At 34.7% G+C, this 24,241-nt stretch overlaps 1 protein-coding gene across 2 annotated transcripts in view; it reads right to left on the bottom strand.

The window, feature by feature from the left end:
• TDRD3 (tudor domain containing 3) overlaps positions 1 to 24,241 on the bottom strand; it is a 151,087-nt gene that overhangs the window by 66,418 nt on the left and 60,428 nt on the right. For both annotated transcript variants that reach the window (XM_074378261.1, XM_074378262.1), the window contains exons 4-7: positions 18,686 to 18,846; positions 14,779 to 14,920; positions 5,077 to 5,148; positions 2,710 to 2,859 (exon numbers count right to left, since the gene is read on the bottom strand). In XM_074378261.1, the coding sequence (XP_074234362.1) occupies positions 2,710 to 2,859; positions 5,077 to 5,148; positions 14,779 to 14,920; positions 18,686 to 18,846 (525 nt within the window). The remainder of the gene's footprint in view (positions 1 to 2,709; positions 2,860 to 5,076; positions 5,149 to 14,778; positions 14,921 to 18,685; positions 18,847 to 24,241) is intronic.

The following is a 24,241-nucleotide window of genomic DNA, read 5'->3' as shown; positions in this document are numbered from 1 at the left end:
ACCGAAGTGCTGAAACCCCTCCCAAGGCTACTCATTTCTTTCTGAGTCTGTAAGAGGGCTAACATGACCCGACATAAGCTGACCTCCACTATCGCCCTTGACTTTGTATTCTAGAACTTATTCCTTTGCCTTCTCTGCTTCCACTGATCCCCCTTCAACATACTCCTGCTCAGAGCCCTTGCGGCAGCTTTTCCTTCTCCCTAGAACACTCCTCTCAGACGCCAAAACACTAATTCTCTTACTGCCTTGGTGTTTTGGCTCAAATCTCACCATCTTGAAGCCTAATCAAATTACTATATTTAAGACCGAAATCTGCAATTTACTTATTTAGTATATTATTTACTGTCCTTACTAGAATGTAAACTACACAAGAATTTTAAAGAATTCTACATTTCTGACCATCCTATTTTAAATTGCAACCCCCAACTCCCCTCACCAACTGGCACTTTCAACTCCCCATCCTACTCTACTTTTTATTTTTTCCCATGGCACTTACCAACTTCTAATCTACCATATAATCTACATATATATTATGCCAATAGTCTGTCACCCTTACTAAATTAATACAAAACAAAACTGTTTACTAAAATATAAGCTTGATATGGGTAAAAATCTTGTCTATTTATTTCTTCATTGTTTTAACCTAAGCATTTAAAATACTTCCTGGCTTATACAAGGTTCTCAAAAAATATTTGCTGAATGAAGAACTTAAAGGAAAAAAGGAATAAAAAAAATCACTTGGTCATTTGCAGTAGATTCTGCCAAATCCGGATAAGTACTTAAACAGATGAACTTAAACATCCTTTCAGAACAATTACACTGTTATATGATTTTGCTGTTCATTCAGATTAAATATAAATATGTGTGTATACTCATCTATATATACAGACACATAAACACAGATATAGACATGATTTCTACTGTAATACACATATATTGGTCCTAGACTTGTCACTGTGTAACCTCAAGCAGGTTCCTTTATAGTTTTGAGCCTCTATAAACTCTTTCATATGTAAATTGAGAAGTTTAAATTCTGCTTCAGAAAACTTTGATCCTATATTTATCAACTATTTATGGGAAAATACAATGTGATCAATTATGGCTTTAAAAAATGAAGCATATTACTGTATGTTAACTATATTCCAGTAAAGAGATAGCAGTAACCACATCAAACAAACTTCTGTAAAGAAAGTTTGTCTGAGAAAAATGTAAATCCAAAGAACAACTTTCCTACAATCATTAAGAAATTGATGCACTCCCAATATCGTCTTCTGAAAATCCACAACTTTAATAGCTTTTTGGTAAAGAAGAAATACATTTTATGTAAACTGTGTAAAATGCATTAATTTCAGAAATGTTAAAAATGACTTTTTAAATGTGCCTTAGAATAGAGAAAATACTGAGAAATAGCGATTGCCACATTTATTGAGGGCTTTTAGCAAAGGAATACTGTAGCTAAGGCAGTGAGACTGTAACTAGGGACTCTCGGTCCTCAGCATTATCCCAACTCTATTTTTCAGTTTAACATAGCTGTGATCTTATGCTTACCAGGTCTAATTTCTACCCTAGCTCACCTTTAACTTAGCTTAACTTGCTGCTGATGGTGCATATCAAGATTGAAAATCAGTTGTTCCTTACTCTCCAGGAATAGCTAACCAAAGATTTATAACTTAGATAATGTCCCAACCATGAGTAAGACTTGATGGCTACTTGAAATTGTGTGATTAAGATAATCATCTCTGAAAATAGAAGACTGCCCCCTTCCCATGAGTTCGCAGCCCTTTGCTCTTTTCCCTGTATAATCTCCAAGCAAAACCCGGGGAGTTGGGAGTTGGTTTTTTGGAACACGAGTCTACCCTCTCCCCAGGACTGCCGGCTTCCTCGATAAAGCTGTCCTTCCTTTAACACAACACTTGTCTCTCAGTATTGGATTCTTGAGTGAAGAGGAGCCGAACCTGAGTTCGGCAGCAATTCCATGATCTGTGCCACGTAGTATTCTAAATATTTTAAAGATTATCTGTTTTAATTCTCACAGTAACCCTATGAAGTAGGTATCCCTGTTATCCTCTTCTCATAGATAAAGAAAATAGGGTACAAAATTTAAATAACCTATCCAGGGGTGTCAGCAGGACATGCTTCCAGGCTGCCTGATTCCAGAATTTGTGCTCTAATGTTCCCAACATTAGACTGATGATAGTCAGACACATTGAAGGAAGAACCACCAAAATTCAAGAAGTCACCTATTTAAAATCTGAATTTAAATCTATTAGCTAAGATTTATTACTGGTTTTGAATAAAGAAACCTATTTCAATATCACTGGTTAAGAAAAGTCTACCTAAGCAACTAATTCATGAATTAAAATTTCTTATCAAAATCTAAAAATCAACAAATAACTAGGGAAAACACCTATTTCAAATAAGCAAGAAATTAAAAATAATGAAAAGAAAACCTGTGGGCTATTAATAGTAAATGATAAGGGGGGGATGTAAAAATACATATATAATCCAAAAGTATTTTTTACTATACAATAGATTTAAAAATGAAAACTAACAAAGGTACTAGAGCATATTTTTACTGATGAAATATGGAAGGAGAATGTCAAAAGTTTGTTCAGTTACTTTATGTAAGAAGACAATAATGATTATGGTAATCTAAATAGAACATAATGGCAAGGAATAAGAGAAATCCATAATGATTTAGCTTCTTACTTCTTTGCTCTTTGCAACTTCTGCAATAGCAGCAGTCCTTTGCTTTTCAAATTCATCATTATCATTTGTAGGTTTGACAGGCATTGTAACTTGCAATGTCTTTCTTCGATCAAGTTCTCTGCTATCCACTTGGACATGAGACACACACTTCTGTTAATAATAAATAAAAATAAACTGTTTCAGTAGTTCCAAAGAGACTCAAGGTTTTCATAAGAAAGCAACATGTCTTCAAAAGAAATGCTTGTATCACAACAGCTGAGAGTCCATAAAAATACAATTCTTTCCCATGGATTTAAAAATAATGGTAGAGAACTAATCGAAATAATGTTTAAATAACTGTAACTGATAAATGAAAGCTACAATAAATGTAGCCTACAACACGACACATATTTAAAACATAAATCAAACCAAGAGATCTAAGTTTCATTTTAGGATAATGATTTAAAATAATTTTAAACTTCAAACAGTCTGGACTATTGCACAACTGTAAATTTAGATTTTTATTAAGAGCTTGATTTCCACATTATGCCACAATACCCATGAGGGTTAAGTAATACAGCTATTTTAACATACAGAAAGATGTCTCTGAACTTACAAACCAAAAGCTAAAAACATAACCCTTTCCCCTCAATCAGGCTGCAAAATTTTTTATTTTTAGTCCCTTAAAACAAACTAAGAAAGCCATCATTGCCTAAAAATAAGCCCTGAATTCTGTTCTCTTCTAATCCTATCAGCAAAAATCTTATTAAATGAACCTTTTTCAACTCAGTAATTTTAAAGAGGAAGAAAAACATGCTCTCAAATAAATATTTTATACAAATACAGATTTTCAGCAATATAAATATAGAATAGCTGACACTAACACACAGCCAGTATTTTCTCCTCTAACCCATGTACAAGGCTAACATATGCTGAAAAGGGTTTTTCAGAATGGACTTCATAAACAAATAATATTCTTGAAGCTATGGCTTTTTATATACCTCCTAATACAAAAAAAAAAGCTATAAAACTATCCAAATCCTTGAAAATACTTAAATCATAAGTCTCTACAAGCAATTTATGAAAGAAATATTATCACCAAAACATTTAAGGGGAAAGTAAATTCTTATAAACAAAGCATTTATTATTTTCAAATATAAATTATTAGAATGTTTACACTGTTTTCTATTCTGGATTTTTTAATTGATAGAAAGGAGAATATCATCAACATAAATCATGCCTCCCTTTATCTTCACTGTCCCAAGCACAATAAAATACGTTCCAAAGCACAATAAAAAAGTTGTATGTTTTAAATACTTCCTAAACAGCCATGATGCAAGACTGACTTATTCAATTTTGAGTAGACCCTACAGAAAAGGTTTTTTGGATCCTCCCCATTTATTATCTGATCAACTAGATATCTGTTTTTCATATCAAAATATTTTTATATAGGTCTCTGTTTCCTACCTATTGTGTCCCCAACTCATCTTCACCCTGAGCCAGAACTCAAAGGAAAATTTAGCACAAATGCAAGGCTTTTTACCAAGAGCTAGATTTTACTGGCATCATGTGGCAAAGAGCAAGCAGCCACAGGGATTATTCTCAGACTCTTCAGGCCTAAAGCAGAGACAAGCTGGGAGAGACTGTTCTCAACATAATGTGATGCTTAGTATAACCAGGAAACACAAGATATTGGCCAGTTGAGGAGCTACCTCAAGGTTACATTTTGCAGCAAAGGGGGTTGAAAGTTAGGAAACAGAAAACTCTTAGCTTATGTAAGAGAAGGATCATGGCTGCTGTAGTTGAAAACAGAAAATATCAACTGGAAATAAAGTTAAGCCCCACACTGAGATGGGTATCTAGATGGAGGCAGAACAGAATCCCAGCAGGGATGGTCAGGACAGAGGCTCTCCTGAAGCAGTGATGCTCTTCCCTGCCTTGAGTCCTCACAATTTTTGTCTCCTGTCACTCCTTCTGTTGACACTTTTATGTTCTTTCTCTTTTGTTTTTAATGGACAAACAGATACTATAGCATATTTTTTGTCTTCTTACTTTTGAACTTTTTTCTCTTTCAAAAAAAAAAAAAAAAAAAAAAAGCCTACCCCTACCACCATCTTACCTTAATTAGTTTTAAGTTGCACTTCGCGTATGTCTCTTGTTTCAATATTTGCGCTAATAGCTTTTAAGAAAAGAATCTACACCAAAACTTTAATTACAGTAAAGAAAAAACAAAACCCACCATTATCAAATTCCTGTACTTAATATATTTCCGTATAACTCCTATGACCTCTGAGTGAATAATTCAGTACAAAACTAAACACAGCTTGAATACAAATCAAAAACACTTTTTGCTGAATAAAATTCACCTGCCAAAATAAAAGTCATTACCTGTCCAAAAGGCACAAAAGGAGGTGGCCCACCTTCGGTTCCAATATTGCTTCTATTGTGTTTTGACAAGCTCTATGAGAAAAGTGAGTCATAAAACAAAAATTATACATTACAAACATATTTAACAACATTTACAATGTACCAGGAATCCACTCATTTTAGTAGATTCTTACAAGAAATTTTTAAAAAACCATCTATTATTATTTCAAACTATATAAAATACTTTATTCCTAACTTCCATAGTTAGGCAAAGGCTCTCCCCTAACTTTCCCTTACCAAAACCCACATTCACATACAGTTTTCAGAGTACTGGCCAAGCTGCTCCCATAAGAAGAAAACACAGTAAAAATCCTTCTCAACAAAGATAACAAACTTTGATCGCCAGAATTTTACTTCAAATAATTTACACTATAATCCCCACAGAAAAATGTTATCTGGATATTATCTTCAATATGAAATTCTTAGACAAAAAAATCTATTAGCAAACAACATATCTGTGATATTGCTCTTTAAAAAGAAATACATATTTGGTATTTGCCCCCAGTTCCTGGAACAGAGATCCTAAAACACCTGAAATTTCCTGAGTCAGAGGGGTGAGGAGAACATTCAGTTCTTCACACTCAGCTCTTCTGACCATCCTCAGTTTACATTAATGAGGTGACTACTAGTGGGCCTAGAGAGCTCCAAGTTGGGGGCCAGCTGTCAGAAGAACCAACAATGCAATTAGAAGGCTAGAGACTGAGTTAGTCACCAATGGTCAATGATTTAATCAGAATGCAGATGTAACGGGCCTCCATAAAAACCCCACAAACACTGGGGTTCAGGGAGCTTCTGGGCTGGTGAGCACATCCATGTGCCAGGAGGGTGGTGCACATCAAACTCCACAGGGACAGAAGCTCCTGTGTTCAGGACCCTTCCAGATCCTGCTCTATTTACCTCTTCATCTGGCCAATCATTTGAATCTTTTATAATATCCTTTATAATAAACCAGTAGTAGCAAGTACAGTGTTTCCCTAAGTTCTCTGAGCCATATAACAAATTATCAAACCTAAGCAGGAGATCACGAGAACCCCTAATCTGTAGCTAAGTTGGACAGAAGTGTGGGTAACTCTGGAAACAATTACTTGCAACTGGCACCTGCAGTGAGGGGTAGTCTTGTGGGACTGAATTCTTATCCTGTGGGGTCTGTACTAACTGCAGGTAGTTAGTGTCAGAACCAAATTAAATTTTAGGATACCCAGTTGGTGTCCACAGAGTATTGGAGAACTGCCTGATGTGGAAGACCCCACACTTGGTGTCAGAAATGTTGTGACTAGAAACAGTTCACAGGAATCAGACTGTTATAGCTTGTAATATGGAGGTTACTTTCAATTACAGTAAAATTTCCTTAATAAAAGTCTTGTTTTGCAAATTAACATACTTTGAAGAAGTACTCAACCAACTGATTGCTCATTAATAAAAATAAGCTTCCAAACACTACTTTGTTTTCCTTTTTCTCTATTATATTTAGGATTAGAGAGATAATAAAATACCATGGAAATTAAAAAATAGTTTCCCAGCAGAAGCAATTTCTCACATTACAAAGTCCTTCAAAAATGCCATAAGGAATCATCAGGACTCCTTTCACTCCTCCTATTTGTTTTATCTTTGATGTGTAAACATATGTCTGTTAAGCACGTCTTCTCAATTTTAAAGATTTTTGTGCATTTTTAATGATTATCATTACAGAAAGTGTTATGTTTAAATATGATGTAAAATGGTGAAAAATAAGTTTTGAAAAACCACTATATGTACTTAAAACATACTCTAGAGTTCCTGCATTATGTAAAGAATACTATATATATTTAACATAAAGAATCTGTTGCATTTCTTTACACTAACAACAAAATATCAGGAAGGGAAAGTTAAAAAAAAAAACAAAAAATAAATAAAATACTTAGAAATAAACCTGACCAAGGAGGTGAAAAACTTATTATACTCAGAGAACTATAAAATACTGATTAAGGAAACTGAAGATAATTCAAAGAAATGTAAAGATATCTCATGCTGTTGGATTGGAAGAATTAATATTGTTAGAATGACCATACTACCTGAAGCAATCCACAGATTTAATGTGGTCCCTATCAAACTACCCAGGACATTTTTCACAGAACTAGAACATATAATCCTAAAACTTATATGGAACCACAAAAATCTCAGAATTGCCATAGCAATCCTGAGGAAAAGGAACAAAGCTGGAGGCATAGCCCTCCCAGATTTCAGACAATACTACAAAGCTACAATAATCAAAACAGCATGGTGTTGGCACAAAAACAGATATATGGATCAACTGAACAGAACAGAGAGCCCAGAAATAAACCCACACACCTACAGTCAATTAATCTTTGACAACAGAGGCAAAAATATACAATGGAAAAAAGACAGACTCTTTAACAAGTGGTGTTGGGAAAACTGGAAAGCCACATGTATACCAATAAAGTTAGAACACACCCTCATACCACACACAAAAATAACTCAAAATGAATTAAAGACTTAAATATAAGACATGAAAAGAAGAGAACATAGGCAAAATATTCTCTGACATAAATTGTACCCATGTTTTCTTAGGTCAATCTCCCAAAGCAAGAGAAATAAAAGCAAAAATAAACAAATGGAGCCCAAACAAACTTATAAGCTTTTGCACAGAAAAGGAAACCATAAACAATGAAAAGACAACCTACAGACTGGGAAAAAATATCTGCAAATAATGCTACCAACAAGGGCTTACTTTCCAAAATACAGAAACAGTCCATACAGCTCAATAACAAAAGAACAGACAACCCAATCAAAAAATGGACAGAAGACTTAAACAAACATTTCTCCAAAGAAGACTTATAAATGGCCAACAGGCAAATGAAAAGATGTTCAACATCGCTAATTATTAGAGAAATGCAAATCAAAACTACAAGGAGGTATCACCTCACACCAGTCAGAATGGCCATCATTAAAAGATCTACAAATAACAAATGCCGGAGAGGGTGTGGAGAAAAGGGAATCCCCCTACATTGTTGGTGGGAATGTAAACAGGTGCAGCCACTATGGAAAACAGCATGGAGGTTCCTCAAAAAATTAAAAATAGAGTTGCATATGATCCAGCAATCCCATGACTAGGCATATATCTGGAGAAAACTATAATTCAAAAAGATACATGCACCAGCGTTCACAGCAGCACTATTTACAATAGCCAAGATATAGAAACAACCTAAATGTTCATCAACAGATGAACGGATAAAGAAGATGGGGTATATGTACACAATGGAATACTATTCAGCCACAAAAAATGAACTAATGTCATTTACAGCAACATGGATGAACACAGAGGTTATCATACTAAGTAAAGTAAGTCAGAAAGAGAAAGACAAATAACATATGATGTCACTTACACATGAAATCTAAAATATGACACAAATGAACGTATTTGCAAGACAGAAACAGACTCACAGACATAGAAAACTAACTTACAGTTACCAAAGGGGAAAGGAGGTAAGGAAGAGATAAATTAGTAGTTTGGAATTAGCAGAACCATAATATATATATATATATAAAATAGATAAACAACAAAGTCCTTTGGTATAGCACAGGGAACTATATTCAATATCCTGTAATAAACCATAATGGAAAAGAATGTGAACACTATGTATTTTATGTAAGTTACACAAAAAACACTAAGACTAAAGACAACAATAATATTCAGTTTATTAATCAAAGAACAATTTAAACTGTATATGAATGTCACATTTCTTTATAAGCTGTATGTAAGATGTTAACCTACTTTCAAAAAACAGCAAATGCAGGGGATTCCGGTCAAGATGGAGTGGTAGGACTACAAGCTCGCCTCTCCTCACAACTACAACAAAACCACAACTGAATGCTGAACAACCATCAAAAAAAGACTGGAACCTAGCAAAAAAGACCTTCTGCAACTGGAAACATAAAGAGCAGTAGGATGGTAGGAGGGACGTGCTCATGATATATTTGGGCCCCATATCCCCCAGGTGGGCAACCCACAAGCTGAAGATTTGTTAAGTCACAGAGGCCCTCCCACAAAAGTGAGAGCTCTAAGCCCGTGTCAGGCTTCCCAGCTTGGGTCCTGGCATTGGGAGGAGGAGGAGCCCCCAGGACATCTGGTTTTGAAGGCCAGCAGGGCTTGGCTCTGGGAGCCTCATGGGACTGGGGAAAACAGAGACTCCATTTGCTTGAGAAGTGTACACAGAAGCTCGCGTGCACCAGGTCCAAGGGCAGAGGCAGTGATTTCATAGGAAACTGGGCCAGACCTGCCTGCTGGATTTGGAGGTTCTCCTGGGGATGTGGGGGATGGCTGAGGCTCACCCAGGGGACGTAAAAGCTGGTGGTGGACATTCTGGGAGTGTTCATCTACATGAGCTTTCCTTGACTGGATCATTAGCACCAAGACCTAACCCCACCCAACAGCCTGTAGAGAAGCTTCAGACCAAACAACATACAGGGTGGGACACAGCCCCACCCATCATCAGACTTCCTAAGCCACAAAGGCCTCCAAATACACAGCCCTACCCACCAGAGGTCCAGGACCAAGCTTCACCCAGCAGTGGGCAGGCACCGGCTCCTCCTGCCAGGAAACCTGCATAAGCCTCTAATCCAGCCTTATCCACCAGGGGAGATAAAAGAAATAAGGAAACAATAATCCTAAAGTCTGTGGAAGGAATCAACAAACACATAGAAAGATAGACAATATGAGATGGCAAAGGAATATCTCCCAGGCCAAGGCACAAGATGAAATTCCAGAAGAAGAAATAAGTGATTAGGAGACAGGTAATTTATCTGAGGAAGATTTTAAAGTAATGATGGCCAAGATATTCAGAGAACTCAAGAGAAATATAGATGCACAGAATGAAGTTTTTAGAAAAGACTTGGAAAATATAAAGAATACCCAAACAGAGATGAAGAATAAAATCACTGAAATGAACAATACACTAAAAGGAACAAAGAAGAGACTAAATGAGACAGAAGAACGGATCAGTGAGCTAGGAGACAGATTAGTGGAAATCACTACTTCAGAACAAAAAAAAGAAAAAAGAATAAAAAGGAACGATAGTTTAAGAGAACTCTGGGACAACATGAAGCGCTCTAATATTCGCATTATAGGGGTCCCAGAAAGAGAATAAAGAGAGAAAGGACCTGAGAAAATTTTTGGAGAGATAGTAACCGAAAACTTCCCCAACTTGGGAAAGGAAACAGTCACCCAAGTCCTGGAAGCACAGAGAGTACCACACAGAATCAACCCAAAGAGGAACACGCCAAGACACATAGTAATCAAATTGACAACAATTAAGGATAAGGAGAAAATATTACAATTAGCAAGAGAAAAGCAACGAATAACATACAGGGAACTCCCATAAGGTTATCAGCTGATTTTTCAGCAGAAACTCTACAGGCCAGAGGGAGTGGCACGATATATTTAATGCGATGCAAGGGGGAAAATTACAGCCAAGAATACTCTATCCAGCAAGGCTGTCATTCAGACTTGATGGAGAGATCAAAAGCTTCACAGATAAACAAAAGCTAAAAGATTTCAGCACCACCAAACCAGCTTTATTTACAACAAATGTTAAAGGACCTTCTCTAGTCATCAAACCGTAAGAAAAAGAGAACAAAAAGAAGAAAGAGCAAAAAAAAAAGAGAGAGACCTACAAAAGATTCCTTTGGTGTTCAGAGTCTTTTGTGGTTACTTATAAATTTTGTAATTGTTTGTGCTAGTTCTGTGAGGAATGTCACAAGTATTTTGATGGGGGTTGCATTGGATCTGTGGATTTCTTTGGGTAGTGTGGCCATTTTGATGGTGTTGATTCTTCCAATCCAAGAGCACAAGAAATCTTTCCATTTCTTTTTGTCATTTTGGTTCTCAGAATATAGGTAACCTCCTTAGTTAAGTTTATTTCTAGGTATTTTGTTGTTTTTGATGTAATGGAAATGTCTCTGCCAGTTACAAAATTCTGGTTTTCGAAGCGGAAAAAAAAAGTGAATGAAGGGCTGCAAATAGCAAAATAGCCTTCTTTTTATGGGTGAGTTGTATTCCATTATATACATATATATCATCTCCACTATCTATTCAACTATTGATGTGCACTTAGGATGCTTCCGTATCTTGGCAATTATAAATAAAGTTGCTGTTAATAGCAGGGTGTATGTATCTTTTTTCAGTTAATTCTTATTTTGTGGTTGGCTTTATTCCTTTGATAACTATGTAAGTTTAAAAAGCAAAAGCTCTAAACATTCTTAGAAACAATAAAACAGTACATATATGTGAATTTAAAAATATATATGCAGTAAAAAAAAAAATCTATCAAGCCATGAAAGACATAGAAGAAACTTAAAATACATATTACTAAATGAAAGAAGCCAGTCTAAAAAGGCTACAAACTGTATGATTCCAACCAAATGACATTCTGGAAAAGGCACAGCTACAGAAACAATAAAAAGATAGTGTTTTTCAAGGGTTTGGGGAGAGGGAGGGCGGGAGGAATGAATAGATGGAGCACAGGGGATTTTTAGGGCAACGAAATTATTCTGTATGATACTATAGTGGTGGCTACATGTCATTATGCATTTGTCAAAGCCCATAGAATGCACAACATCAAGAGTGAACCCTAATGCAAATTATGGACTTTGGTTGATAACGTGCCCATGCTGTTTCACCAACTGTACCAATATGCCACACCGATGAGGGATGTTGAGGGTAGGGGAGTATATATGTGTGGGTGGGGAGGGCTATGTGCAAACTCTGTATTTTCTGATCAAGTCTGTTGTGAACCTGAAACTGCTCTAAAAGAATAAAGTCTATTTAAAACAAAACAAAACAACAACAACAACAAAAAAACAGAAAATGCATAAAATTATCCAGGGGTCCTTTCCTTGGTTTTAATTTAGACATAAGAAAAATACTATTCAAACAGCAATAAACAATTTCAGTTTACGCTATGACCTCCTTAAAAATCTAACATAAGCTGCCACTAATACCACCTCCCAATATATATTATATAATTAATAACACATTACAGGATTTTTACTTCCAATCTTGATGAATGTACAAAACTCAGACTTAATCTCCCTCTACAACTAGGAATCTGGACAACATGTAAGAAACAACTGTTTTAAGACATAGGATAAACAGTAGTGCAGGACTGTAATCCCTAAGAGAAAGTTCTGGTACAGAACTCTCCAAAACCTGTCTTTATAGGACTTTGAGGTTTGAGTTTTTCTTTTCTTCACCTGTTTGTAACCAAATTGCTACAACTATAACACCTACACATGCTTTAAATACTGTCCCTCCCTCACTATTTATTTTGTAAGAATGTTTAGGACCCCATTACTCCCAAAATTTACTCTGTAGTTTATGATTTCTCTGTGTACATTTGGTTTCTACATGTAGCATCTGCCAGATGCTCAAGTAATATGAACTCTCCAAGATTTTTACATCGCTATGATTACCAAAATCAAAAAACTATAAAACCAAAGAGAACTATAATCATATTAAGATGTTTTAAACTCTTTTTCATGTAAATTTTTATTGCCCCCTAACAAGAAATACTAGTGTGGTTTTCAAGAAAAAAAGTTCAAAGATATATAATAAAACATTACAAGGACAATACTACCACTGTGTGTCTGTGTGTGTGCACCCACACGCACATGCACTGGAGGTAAGAAGTTCCTAGGGACGTTTGACTGACTTCATAATTAATGAGGCAGTATTGGCTGGGTTGGGAAAGTTATGTAATAATGTGTTGGTCTGACTTAAGAATGTCTCACCACACTTTCAAAAATTTCTAATGATAATAAAAATATAATATGTCAACCTGTGAAAGGAAAAGATCAAATGAAATGGGAGGGATTTCTCTAAGAAATTCAAAGTTTATAAACTTGGCTATTTATGTAAAACTATCAAAACACTTCTGAATTATTGCCTGTGTAATATTTTCAATCAAACAATGCAATTATGGAATATTATCTTATACTGCATAATACAGCAGCCCAAAATGTAGCACATTAGTATCGTAAGGAATGAGTACTAAGGAATAAAAAATGTGCCTAAGTTTCCTTACCTATTTACAAGAAAAATACCTTATATCTTAAAATACCAAAACCTTGAAATTTTGCTAGGTCCTTTGGCTCACTTTAGACAACAGACAAGATCTGAGAGTGGCACAAGAACATATGTGCTTGTAGTTCATTCATTTCATAATTATTTGTTATGATGTTTATTACATGTAAGACTCAGGGCCACCACTCTGGAGATAACAGGATGGCTCAGATCCATCACATATTAGCTGTCTAATAATAAATATATGTTTAATAGTTCTTAAAGCCTATTTTCTGATCCATATGGACATAATAACACTCTCTTACAACACTGATACACAGATGCAAAAGCCTAGCACAAGACCGACACACTGTTCAACAATATTTGTAGAACTGAATAAAGATGACACAAACAGAAATTCTGACCTCAAAAAGCTTACAATCTATTAAAGGAGATAATAAATATAATTTTAGTGCTAGGTAAAAAGTAATATTTCTTAATATGAATAAAGTGTTCTAATAATTCAATAAAGGGGCAGTTATTTCACCCTGGGAAAAAGCATGCATTTGATTTGAGTCTAAAAAGCATGGGGACAATATGGCCATGCAGGGATTAGAAGAGAGAAAATAAAATGAATGGCTTAAGAGTGCAAAAGTATTTTTTTCTTTTTCAACAGTACAACTGAGGAAAGCATAGAGAATCAAAAACAGAGTAAGTAGCTCCATATGGCTAGAACAAAATCTATGTGAAAAAATTAAGAAAGTTAAAAAGGTAAACTGGAACTAGGGCTAGATTATAAACAACCTTGAATCCCAGATTAAGGTATTTGAAATAAAAGCAGGGTGTAGCATAGTCTGAGTTATGCTGAAGATAATCTGGCAGAAGTACAATAAAATAAATTAGAAGGTGGAGAAAGGGTATGCGGTGAAACCAGTTATAAGGTTACTGCAAATAGTCCAGGCAAGAGACAAAAAGACTTACAAACTATAGTAACAGCAATGGAACCAGAGAGCAAGGGACTAATAAGAGATCTGACTGCAGTGGATCAAAAGAGCTGGTGGTGAGAAGCAAAGTAGAAGAACAATTTCTACATAACCCAGATGACAAGGAGGATGAAGATACTATTAACACAAATGGTGAAAACATCAACTAACAAGACTATGAAGACAAATGCAACAAGAACCCTTTTGTTATAGTGAAATTCTAATTTGCTTTCATGTGTATCTGTGTGTGTATGTAGATGAGACAAATATATACACATTATTCATATATATGCATGGAAACTTGTTTTCTGCAGAAAGAATTATATACAGATATATTACATATAACTGGTATCTTGGCAGTTTTGAAAAATTGTCACTGAAGAATGACTTTTAAACTATGTAATAAAATGTAACAAATATTGAAAAATTACATGTTTTAGAACAATATGCTTAAATAAAGGTAGATAGTTTCCGTAAAGATCACTGTATTCCATTCTATTCAACTCTGGCCTTTATAGGACTAATTTTACTATTCATTATAGGAAGATCTCCTTAAAATAGAGAATACATAAAAAAAGAGTAGTGTTTTAAAAGTTCAAACCATCCTTCTTAGTTTACACTTACTCTCTGTAATTCCCATTTCTCAATAAGGTGTTCCACTTCACCGCCAAGAACTGTGGTATTAGAATCATTCAAGAGCAGGAATCCATTTTTTATGTCCACAACACCTGAAAGCTTCACTTTAGTTCCAGGTGGTGTATTTAGGCTAAAGCAAAAGCAAAAAAAAAAAAAAAAAAAAAAAGAATTAAAATAGGCTGAAGGTCCTCCCCCTAACAGGAATTCAGTCTCTTACTATGACCCAGTAAAATTCTTCAAAATGCACTAACATGAAACCTATTTTTCAGGTGACTGGCTATACAGTATAAATAGGTCATCAGAGAGGAAGTCAGAAGACCAAGTACAAGACTGTCATTTTCTACCTTAATTTTTTCCCACATGTAAAAAAATGTAGACAATAGAAGTCACACCTCACAAATTTGTGGTAAAGATAATTAGAATAAAAGATATGAAAGTACTTTCTCAATTACGCCATGCTGTATAAAAATGAGATTTGCCTTTTTTCCCCTCTGAACTTTGTGCATTTCAAAGGTATATCTATGTTACAAAATTAAATACAGAAAAGGTATCAAACCAGTAACAATCCTAGACAGTTAACATCTATATGAACTACCATCACCCACACAAAATAAGGTTCTTTTTTTGTTAACGATCCAGCTGAAGATCAAATGAGAGTTAGTTTTTCACTCTAAAGCATACTAACTTCAAAAGGATTTCTCCATAATAGGTTAATATTATCAGCTTTGGGGAAAATATTATTACACCATGATCCCTTCTACGAAAAACAGAGAAAAGATGTTTATCCTCCTGCCAATCTTTTGGTAAAGGAAACAACGGAAGAAATTCATTTCATCACACAGTTTATTCTAAAATAAAAGCACATATATGGAGTCCCATCCCACCTCTTCACACTTGCAGCAAGTGGTAAGATACTCCAAATAAAAATAAAGACAGTCCTTAAACACTTATTAAACACTCAGACACTTAAACACTTAGGATAAATTAGAAAATAATGCTGAAAGGCTTCACATTGTCACACTGTCACATTTTTAAAAGCTCATGAAATTCACTGTGTGCTAATAAGTGCAACAACAAATCAATGAAAGCATTGGTATGTGTATCTCCTGTCTATTTGGAAGAAAGATGGTTGATAAAATAGTTACTAACAAGAAGAAATAGAATATGTTTTTAAGGCTTCAAGGACCCCATCAGAGTAAGACATCATCTGTTAAAATTATTCTGAAGACCCCCAAGCTTAATCACTCTTAGTCATCACATGTATCTTACAGAACAAACAGTCATGGACAGCCTTGCCTAACCTAACTCTAAAGTAGAGCTGTGTGTGGTGATGAATGTAGTAGTAAACTTAGCATAGTATCTATCAAACTTCAAGATCGGCAACAACTAAATATAGTTACGCTAAGTAAAGTTTTTCCCAATTTCAGGCAATCAGCAGATTCAGATTTTTTTTGTAACTCTATAATCATCATTTAGGGATTAAAAAAAAAAAAGCTCCAAGGATACCAGGCTGCTATATATACTCTTTATCTCTTAAGAAGTTATTAATGAATTATATCATTTATATAAGATCTATGTGTATTCTTTAAAACCATTAGAAATTATCCAATAATTTCTAATATATTGGTAAAATTGGAAAATGTAACGATAATGTACAAACACCAATTAGCAGTCTAAGAAACTTACATAAGACCTTAAAAAATAGGAAACAAATTAGAGGCATTTAAATTGTGATAATATAACTTTGAAATTAAAAATAATCTGAAAGCAGATGAGCTACTTTTTACGTAAAATGACTGTACCTTTTCCAAACTCTCTCTCTAATAGGTTAAGAGGAAAAAGATGTCTAATTATTTGAAGTTGGACATACAATTTCATTAGGATAATTGATAAAGAGTTCCATTCATCAAATTATAGTTCTATTCCCACAAAAGAATAAATAGGTGCTAAAATTTTAATATAATTTTTATGATATCATCTTCAGGGCCATAACTCTTACTCAGAGAGCATATTTTGATTTAATTACTATTTTTATTGGCACCCTAAAGTACCTACATTCTCTCTCTTCATTGAAATTAAAAAAAAAAAAAAGAACAAAAACAAAAATACAGTGAGAAATAGGGCAGGAGGTAGGATAGATGGGTCGAAAGAAGCACCCCAGAGAAATGCAGTGCCAACTGGAGAAAATACATTCTATACCAGTTCCTGGTTTATCCACTCTAGTGAGTTCTTCTACCTGCCTTCTAAGATAACCACTAACCAAACTTATTCGGAAAATAGTCTCCCAAATTGTTCACAAGTGACAACAGTTTTGTAAGCTGTTGTTTTTACAGCACCAAAAGTAGACATATTACTTCAATGATGAGTGAATGAGAAAGTGGCAATAATTTTTTTCAACAACTGTCAAAGTGTAACAAATTCACACACAAAAAAAACGGTGGACAGCATAAGGGGCCCTCATCTCGGGGTTGATCTTGTGTCTTCATTTACCTCAGAAGAATATACAGCAGTAAAATGAGAGAATGAGCCATTATATGGCAAGTCTTCCTTCTGAGTCATCTGTGAACTCCCTTGGAGGGGGTCTGACTGAATTTGCCAAATGAGGAAAGGCTGTGTTTCTCCACAAAAGTAGGAATCCTTCTACTCTTCAAAAAGAAGACAACAGAATCACTAAGTCAATATACCCCTCTTTGTATGAAAGTCAACCTTTTAGAAGAACATATATTTTATCTTCTAAGGAAGGAGCCTCCCTCACCAGAGGCAGACACTAGTTGAAGGAAGGAAAAAAGAAGAGAAATCATTGAACATGGCACACAAGGCCTCAGCCTACCACACTTCTTCCCATATACTACCATCCCAAATCACTTAAGCTCCTCCAAGTGGAACTTTTCACCCATCTGTTGTCAGGGCACCAGTCTTTGCATGTGCTATTTTCCCTCTCATCTCTCTCCAACACCTACTCATATTTTAAGTCACAATACTGAATTCCCTAGGTAGAGGCAATTTTCTGAACTCTGATTCATTTCTGTTGATTTTTTTCTATTATAATCTGTATGCTGTGTGCCTACCTCATTGCCATATAAGCTAGTTGGGTGCAAAATCTAAATTCTTTTTACCTTTGTCCCTCCAGCACCAGAGGCTGGAACACAGTGGATGCTAAATGCTTGCTCAGAAGAGAAGTGTAGTCTAAGTGCTTACGTTACATGAAAAAGCTCAAAGGACACTGAGCAGCAAACATAAGCATATAAAATGACTAAGAAAAAAAGGGGGGTGGTTGCAAATGTCCAAACTGATCTAATGGGGATGCTGAGAATAAAGGAGGCAGTTTCCCTTCCTTCTCACTGCTTTTCTCCATTGCAACAGGCATGACTCTAAAAGCTCTTGTAAAAATAGCCAAAAGAAACATTTAGAAAAATTTTCCTTATGAAATTCTTCTTCCTCTTAGAAAGTCTGGTGGCACACAAACCTCTCTAGCTTTGATCATTTCCCTCAAGAAAACTCATTTGCCTATAAACTTTCTAGATCACTAAACAGTGTGATAGACACAACTAACTGTCAAGGAAGAAACTGTAATATATTTAAAGAAATTCTGTTTGTGCTGGCAACTTTTTAACAACCTAAAATTTACTGATAAAATTGAAAAGATTACTTTTCAGTAAGAACACCTTAAATTTGTTTTTATTACTAACATTGAAAAAAGAAGTAACTAACTCCATTTTAAAATTATTTTTCTAATACAGATAAAATACAAATACAAACTCTTTAATTTCTCCTGAAAAACTGTAACATGCACTTAAGAGTTCATCCTTCTTTACAAAGTTCTTAAAAAAAAATCCATTATGAATAGTACCTTTAAACACTCTGTAACAAATACACAAAATAAAGTGCCAATTACCTTATTTTTGACATGTGACTAAATTCTATTGCTGTGCAAGTTATATGACCATCAGTCATCTGCAAACGCAGCATTCTTGGTGCAGCCTGAGATTCTTCATTATCCTTTGGTGCAGCAACATTGCGAATTTTCTGAATTTGCAAAACACATGGACCTTCAAGCTGTCAAAACACAAAGAATTAAATATCACTTTCTAGCCACAGTTTTGTTTTCACTTATAGTTTCTATTTTCCTTAATGGTTATGCTTTATGATTTATAATGATAACTTCAATTAAGTTCAAATTTTAAATTGTTATATACATCAGTGTGGGTTTTTTTTTTGTAAAGATAAAACTTCAAAAGGGTCTCTTGAAGACTTTAATACATAATTTTGAATTCATTTTCAGAAAGTAACATGAAAAGAAAACTTTAGGGAAAAAGTCATTTTTCTAGATTAAAGGTATATATATTAAAAGATATTTTTAGTCTTAAGTGCTCCAAATTGTTCACTTACATCCCCCTTTTCTACCCATGTACATTAAGGGACATTCTGGAATTAAAGAATTTGGTCATTTTTTAAGGGACATCAACTTTACAGCAACAATTGAAAGGAATGCTTTCTGTTCAAAAACTTCAAGTTTAAAGTATACCCTCTTCTGGAATAAAAAGTACACTCCAAAATTTAAACTATGTAAAATCCAAGAAGTGTGAGCTTTATTTGACTTATTTTCACATTTCCTTTTTAAGTAAGTTTAAATCTAATGCTATATTGTATGCCTGGGCAGTAAGTAGACGAATGTTCTCTCTAGCCATATTTCAATCAAAGGCAAAAATAAAATTGATGGACTAACTAGCTATTAAGTTAAAAGTTTTTGTATAATAAAATGTTTATGGCATAACTAGGGAATGAGCAAAATCTGCTTACCTGTTTGAAAAATAAATTTTAACATAAAGTGACACTTTTTACATTATAAAATATTATACCTTTAAGTAGTATCATACTTACAAAGAAGAAAAGCTACTTTTTTGTTATAAATAGCCTTTTAAGTAAAACCTTTCTGTGTACATTAGTTAATTTATATTTTCAGCAAACAGAAATGTGAAATGATTTCCAAGTCGACGAATTTCTATTATCAGTATTTTGCCCACAAGGATAATTTTGTTATAAATTTAGGCCTAGAGAATATAATTAGAGAAAAGAGACTAAAATTTCATCCAATTTTTAGTTATAAAAAAAATTCCAAGTTGAAAGAAGTCCAAAATCTTTAACAAATAGAAAGAAGCTGCTAATCTAGGATGAACTTTTACTTTTACTTTTGCTAATGTCATTAAAATTAAGATATTTAAATTAAACCACAGGCATGTTATGGTTATTACAGTGTTCATTATTCTCTTTATTTTACTACTTTTAATAGTTTTAGCCTAGACATTGACAAATATTTAGCCTATGCTGCCCAATACATTCCACAAACTACATGTAATCATTTAAATTTACATTTAGATTAATTAAATTGAGTGAAAATTAAAAATTCAATTCTTCAGTCACAGTAGTCACATTGTGAGTGTTCTCTATCTGCACAACACAGATACAGACTGTCTCCATCACTGCACAAAGTTCTACTAGACAATGAATGATGATCTAGACCTGGCCTGTGTTCCAAAATGAGACTCATGCACAGCAGGGAACACACACTCACTGAAGTGTGGGAAGGAAATAATTGTTTCTATTTAATTCTCAGTAAGAAAGAAATTAGACATTCCTAGTATTTCATAATAGAGTGACAAGGGTACCCTCACTCAGTCCGTAAAACATACAAGTCACGAGGCATCTTTACGGAATTTGGGGAGTTCTACACCTTGAGCGTGTTGACATGGCAGCTTCACTGGTCTGTTTGCTTTCGATGTGTTGTGACAAACTGACTTTCATCTGTGTGCAGTTAAATGAATATACAGACTATATTACCTAGTTTTAACCATTAATGCTCACAAAACGGACAGTTGACTTTAAAAGATTCTGCCAAAGAAACACAGATTGAAGTTAATGCCAAGAACGCAATCAGAGGGTAGGAACAGGGCCATTTTTGCTAACCTCCTACATCTGGTTGACCATGAGAACAAAAAGCTGAGGAATGCTAGGGAGGAACACCTGCTCCCAACTCTTGACGTTTCGCAGCAGGCAGCATCTTTACTTATTTAATGACTCCAACTCCTGGCCTCTCCATCCCTTTTAGTGGATTAAATAATGGTCCCTCCAAAAGATATGTCCACCTGGAACCTGTAAACATAACCCTATTTGGGGAAAGAGACTTGGTATACCTAGTTAAGGTCAGCTACGTAAAGATAAGATGATCCTGGATTAGGACAAATGCAATGATGAGTGTCTTAGAAGAGAAGGGGAAATAAACACAAAGACACTGGGTAAAAAGGCCAGGGAAAGATGGAGGCAGAAACTGGAGTTCCACATCTACAAGCCAAGGAACATCAAAGACTGCCCATAGCTCCTGGGAGCTATGAGAGGGGCATGAAACAGACTCTCCTTCAGAGATGTCAAAGGGAACCAATCCTGCTGACACATGATTTTAGACTTCTGGCCCACAGAACTGTGAAAGAATAAATTTCTTTTGTTTTATGCCACCAAGTTTGTGGTAATTTGTTACAGAAGCCTCAGGAAACTAACACACCCATTTATGAAATGACTCACCTGACTGGGAAGAATATACTGCATATTTTGGGCTCATCCTCACCCTTGTTTTTCTTGGGATCTAGGTAGGGACCCTGAAGGAGGAGGTACCTACTCAGCCTCCTCACTGGACAGGCACTGCCATAAGTGAGTGTACAAGTCTGCTGGGTTTGTGGTTCAATTACTGTATTCACTAGGCTCTCCCACCAACACATCTTCCAAATTAATTTTTATCAATAATAAGGTTGATATTTTGGCCCACATCTGCCACATTTTTACTTCTCAGCTGATTCCAAACCGAAGTAGAAAAGGAGGTACTACTTCTTAGAGCCTTCTTAGAAACTCCCAAATTATACACAGTCTTTAGTCAATTCTCAATTTGACTCAGCAGGCCTTAAGACTAGTTCCACAATACAGTAAGCAAAATAGCAGACATAATGATTTTTTTATTATTCAGTTTATTATACTCTGTAGTCAAAAATAGGGAATTACTAGATCCAAATAAACACAACAGAATAAAATGCTAAGATTCTAAGATTCTAAATCCTAACTTTAACCCTGAATCTAAAATCATCTAAAAGCATGCACAAAATTGGATGAATATTAACTTCAAATTCTTTGTTCAACTCGTGTCAAGGGCAACCCTAAAGTAAAAAAAAGATACCAATTTTAAACGAAAATAATTAAAAAATAAAGATTAATCTTTGCCCCAGATTTCTTTAATGTCTGATTTTTTCTTTTACAGGAGCAAGTAAAAGAAATTACCATAAAAAATTTAAATCCGCTCCTGGGCATATATGCAGAAGGAACCCTATTTCAAAATAACACCTGCACCCCAATGTTCATAGCAGCACTATTTACAATAGCCAAGACATGGAAACAGCCTAAATGTCCATCAACAGATGACTGGATAAAGAAGAGGTGGTATATTTATACAATGGAATACTATTCAGCCATAAAAACCGACAACATAACACCATTTGCAGCAACATGGATGCTCCTGGAGAATGTCATTCTAAGTGAAGTAAGCCACAAAGAGAAAGAAAAATACCATATGAGATCGCTCATATGTGGAATCTAAAAACAAACAAACAAACAAAGCATAAATACAAAACAGAAGTAGACTCATAGACATAAAATACAAACTTGTGGTTCCCAAGGGGACAGGGAGTGGGAAGGGATAGACTGGGATTTCAAAATTGTAGAATAGATAAACAAGATTACACTGTATAGCACAGTGAAATATATACAAGATCTTATGGTAGCTCACAGAGAAAAAAATGTGACAATGAATATATATATGTTCATGTATAACTGAAAAATTGTGCTATACACTAGAATTTGACACATCATTGTAAAATGATTATAAATCAATAAGAAATGTTAAAAAAAAAAAAAAGAAGAAGAAAGATCTCTAATTCTAACACACAGTATCAAGTATCTGCCAGAAATATTCTCTGAGGCCAAAATAAAAATTTATCCAGGCTTCATTCCTTCCTCTCCTTAGGTAGATGGACAACTCTGTCACCTGAACTAACTAGTCATACCAACCAATGTGGAATATCAGATTTAAATGACAGTATAACTTTGTTAATTTATCGATCATATTAAATAACATTCTTGTTTAAAATCAGACTCGCCAAAGCTTGGATGACATAGAACCACTCATCTATCACATCCAGGTGATCACACCTAGGTAAACAGTTTAAAATTGACAATTTTTGAGGAACCAAGAATCTGTCTATACTTTAAGACATTCTATGATACTATGAAAAATCTGCTGGTCATTTCTTTTTATAATCTTATCAATTTCCTTGAGAAATAAATTTCTCAATATATACCTACCAACATAAGCATCACATTTTCCATCAATCCTAGAAACAGGGCCGTATACGCAGAAAGAAACTATTCACACCCTACCTTACGATCCAAGCAACTGGGTAATGATTCTAGTAAGTTGCCTTGGAATAAGAAATAGTGGTTCTGCCCGTAACTGCTTTGAAAGCCTGAAGTGTAAGTTTTTATGATGCCCTCTTTCTTCCCTACTTCTTTGCTCTGTCAAAAGAACTCAATATAATTTTAACAAAATTTGATATTAATAACGTAGGAGTGAAGCAGGAAGAGATTAAAAAAAAAAAGTATCTTTTGTCACACCCTGTACCATCCTAAAGATGGTATCAGATTCAAAAAAACTGGAGCAAAAGGGAACTGTTTACATAATGTTAGAAATTTCATAACTTTCCCCATGTCACCTATGTAGGTATCTATGGTAAGCCTCAATTTGGAGGACATTTTCCTCCAGAGATCTGTTGGCTTCGGACAGTAACAACACTGCAACTCAGAGACAGCTTAGTGGAAAAGTAGTTAAATTTACTTCAGCCAGAATCTTAACTCACTGCAAGTCGGCAGCACCCCATTAGCTCCATATATCCCTTCTATCAGCTTTCCCGATTCAGGTGCCCAGGATTCCCATGCAGGAATATCAAGAAATATAAAACCACAAGAAAATATCATGACATTCACAAGGAAAAAAGCCACAAAGCCTGAAAATCATTTTTAAAATTTTTTTAATTTAAGGTTCTAAGGAGTTGAGAATTTGGAATTATCAAACACAGACTATAAATAAGCCTAATCTAAAGAATTTATATAAGACTGTGAACCCATTAATTAGGGAATAAATATTCTTCTTAAGCAAATATGCAACAGTGATAAATATATATCAACCCATAATGCAAGCCTCTACAAAATTTCAAATACAGCTATCTTTCAGTCCAAATTCTCTGATCACAATATAACTGAATTAGAAATCTATAACAAAAAGAAAAAAAGGGTAATGCTCTATAATTAAAACAGGTAAAAAAGAAATCTTAATATAAACAGAAAAATATTTAGGACT

This window comes from Camelus bactrianus, chromosome 14 (genome assembly GCF_048773025.1).
Source record: "Camelus bactrianus isolate YW-2024 breed Bactrian camel chromosome 14, ASM4877302v1, whole genome shotgun sequence".
NCBI lineage: Eukaryota > Metazoa > Chordata > Mammalia > Artiodactyla > Camelidae > Camelus > Camelus bactrianus.
The sequence above is the reverse complement of the archived record's forward strand: the minus strand, read 5'-3'. Positions and strand labels throughout refer to the sequence as shown.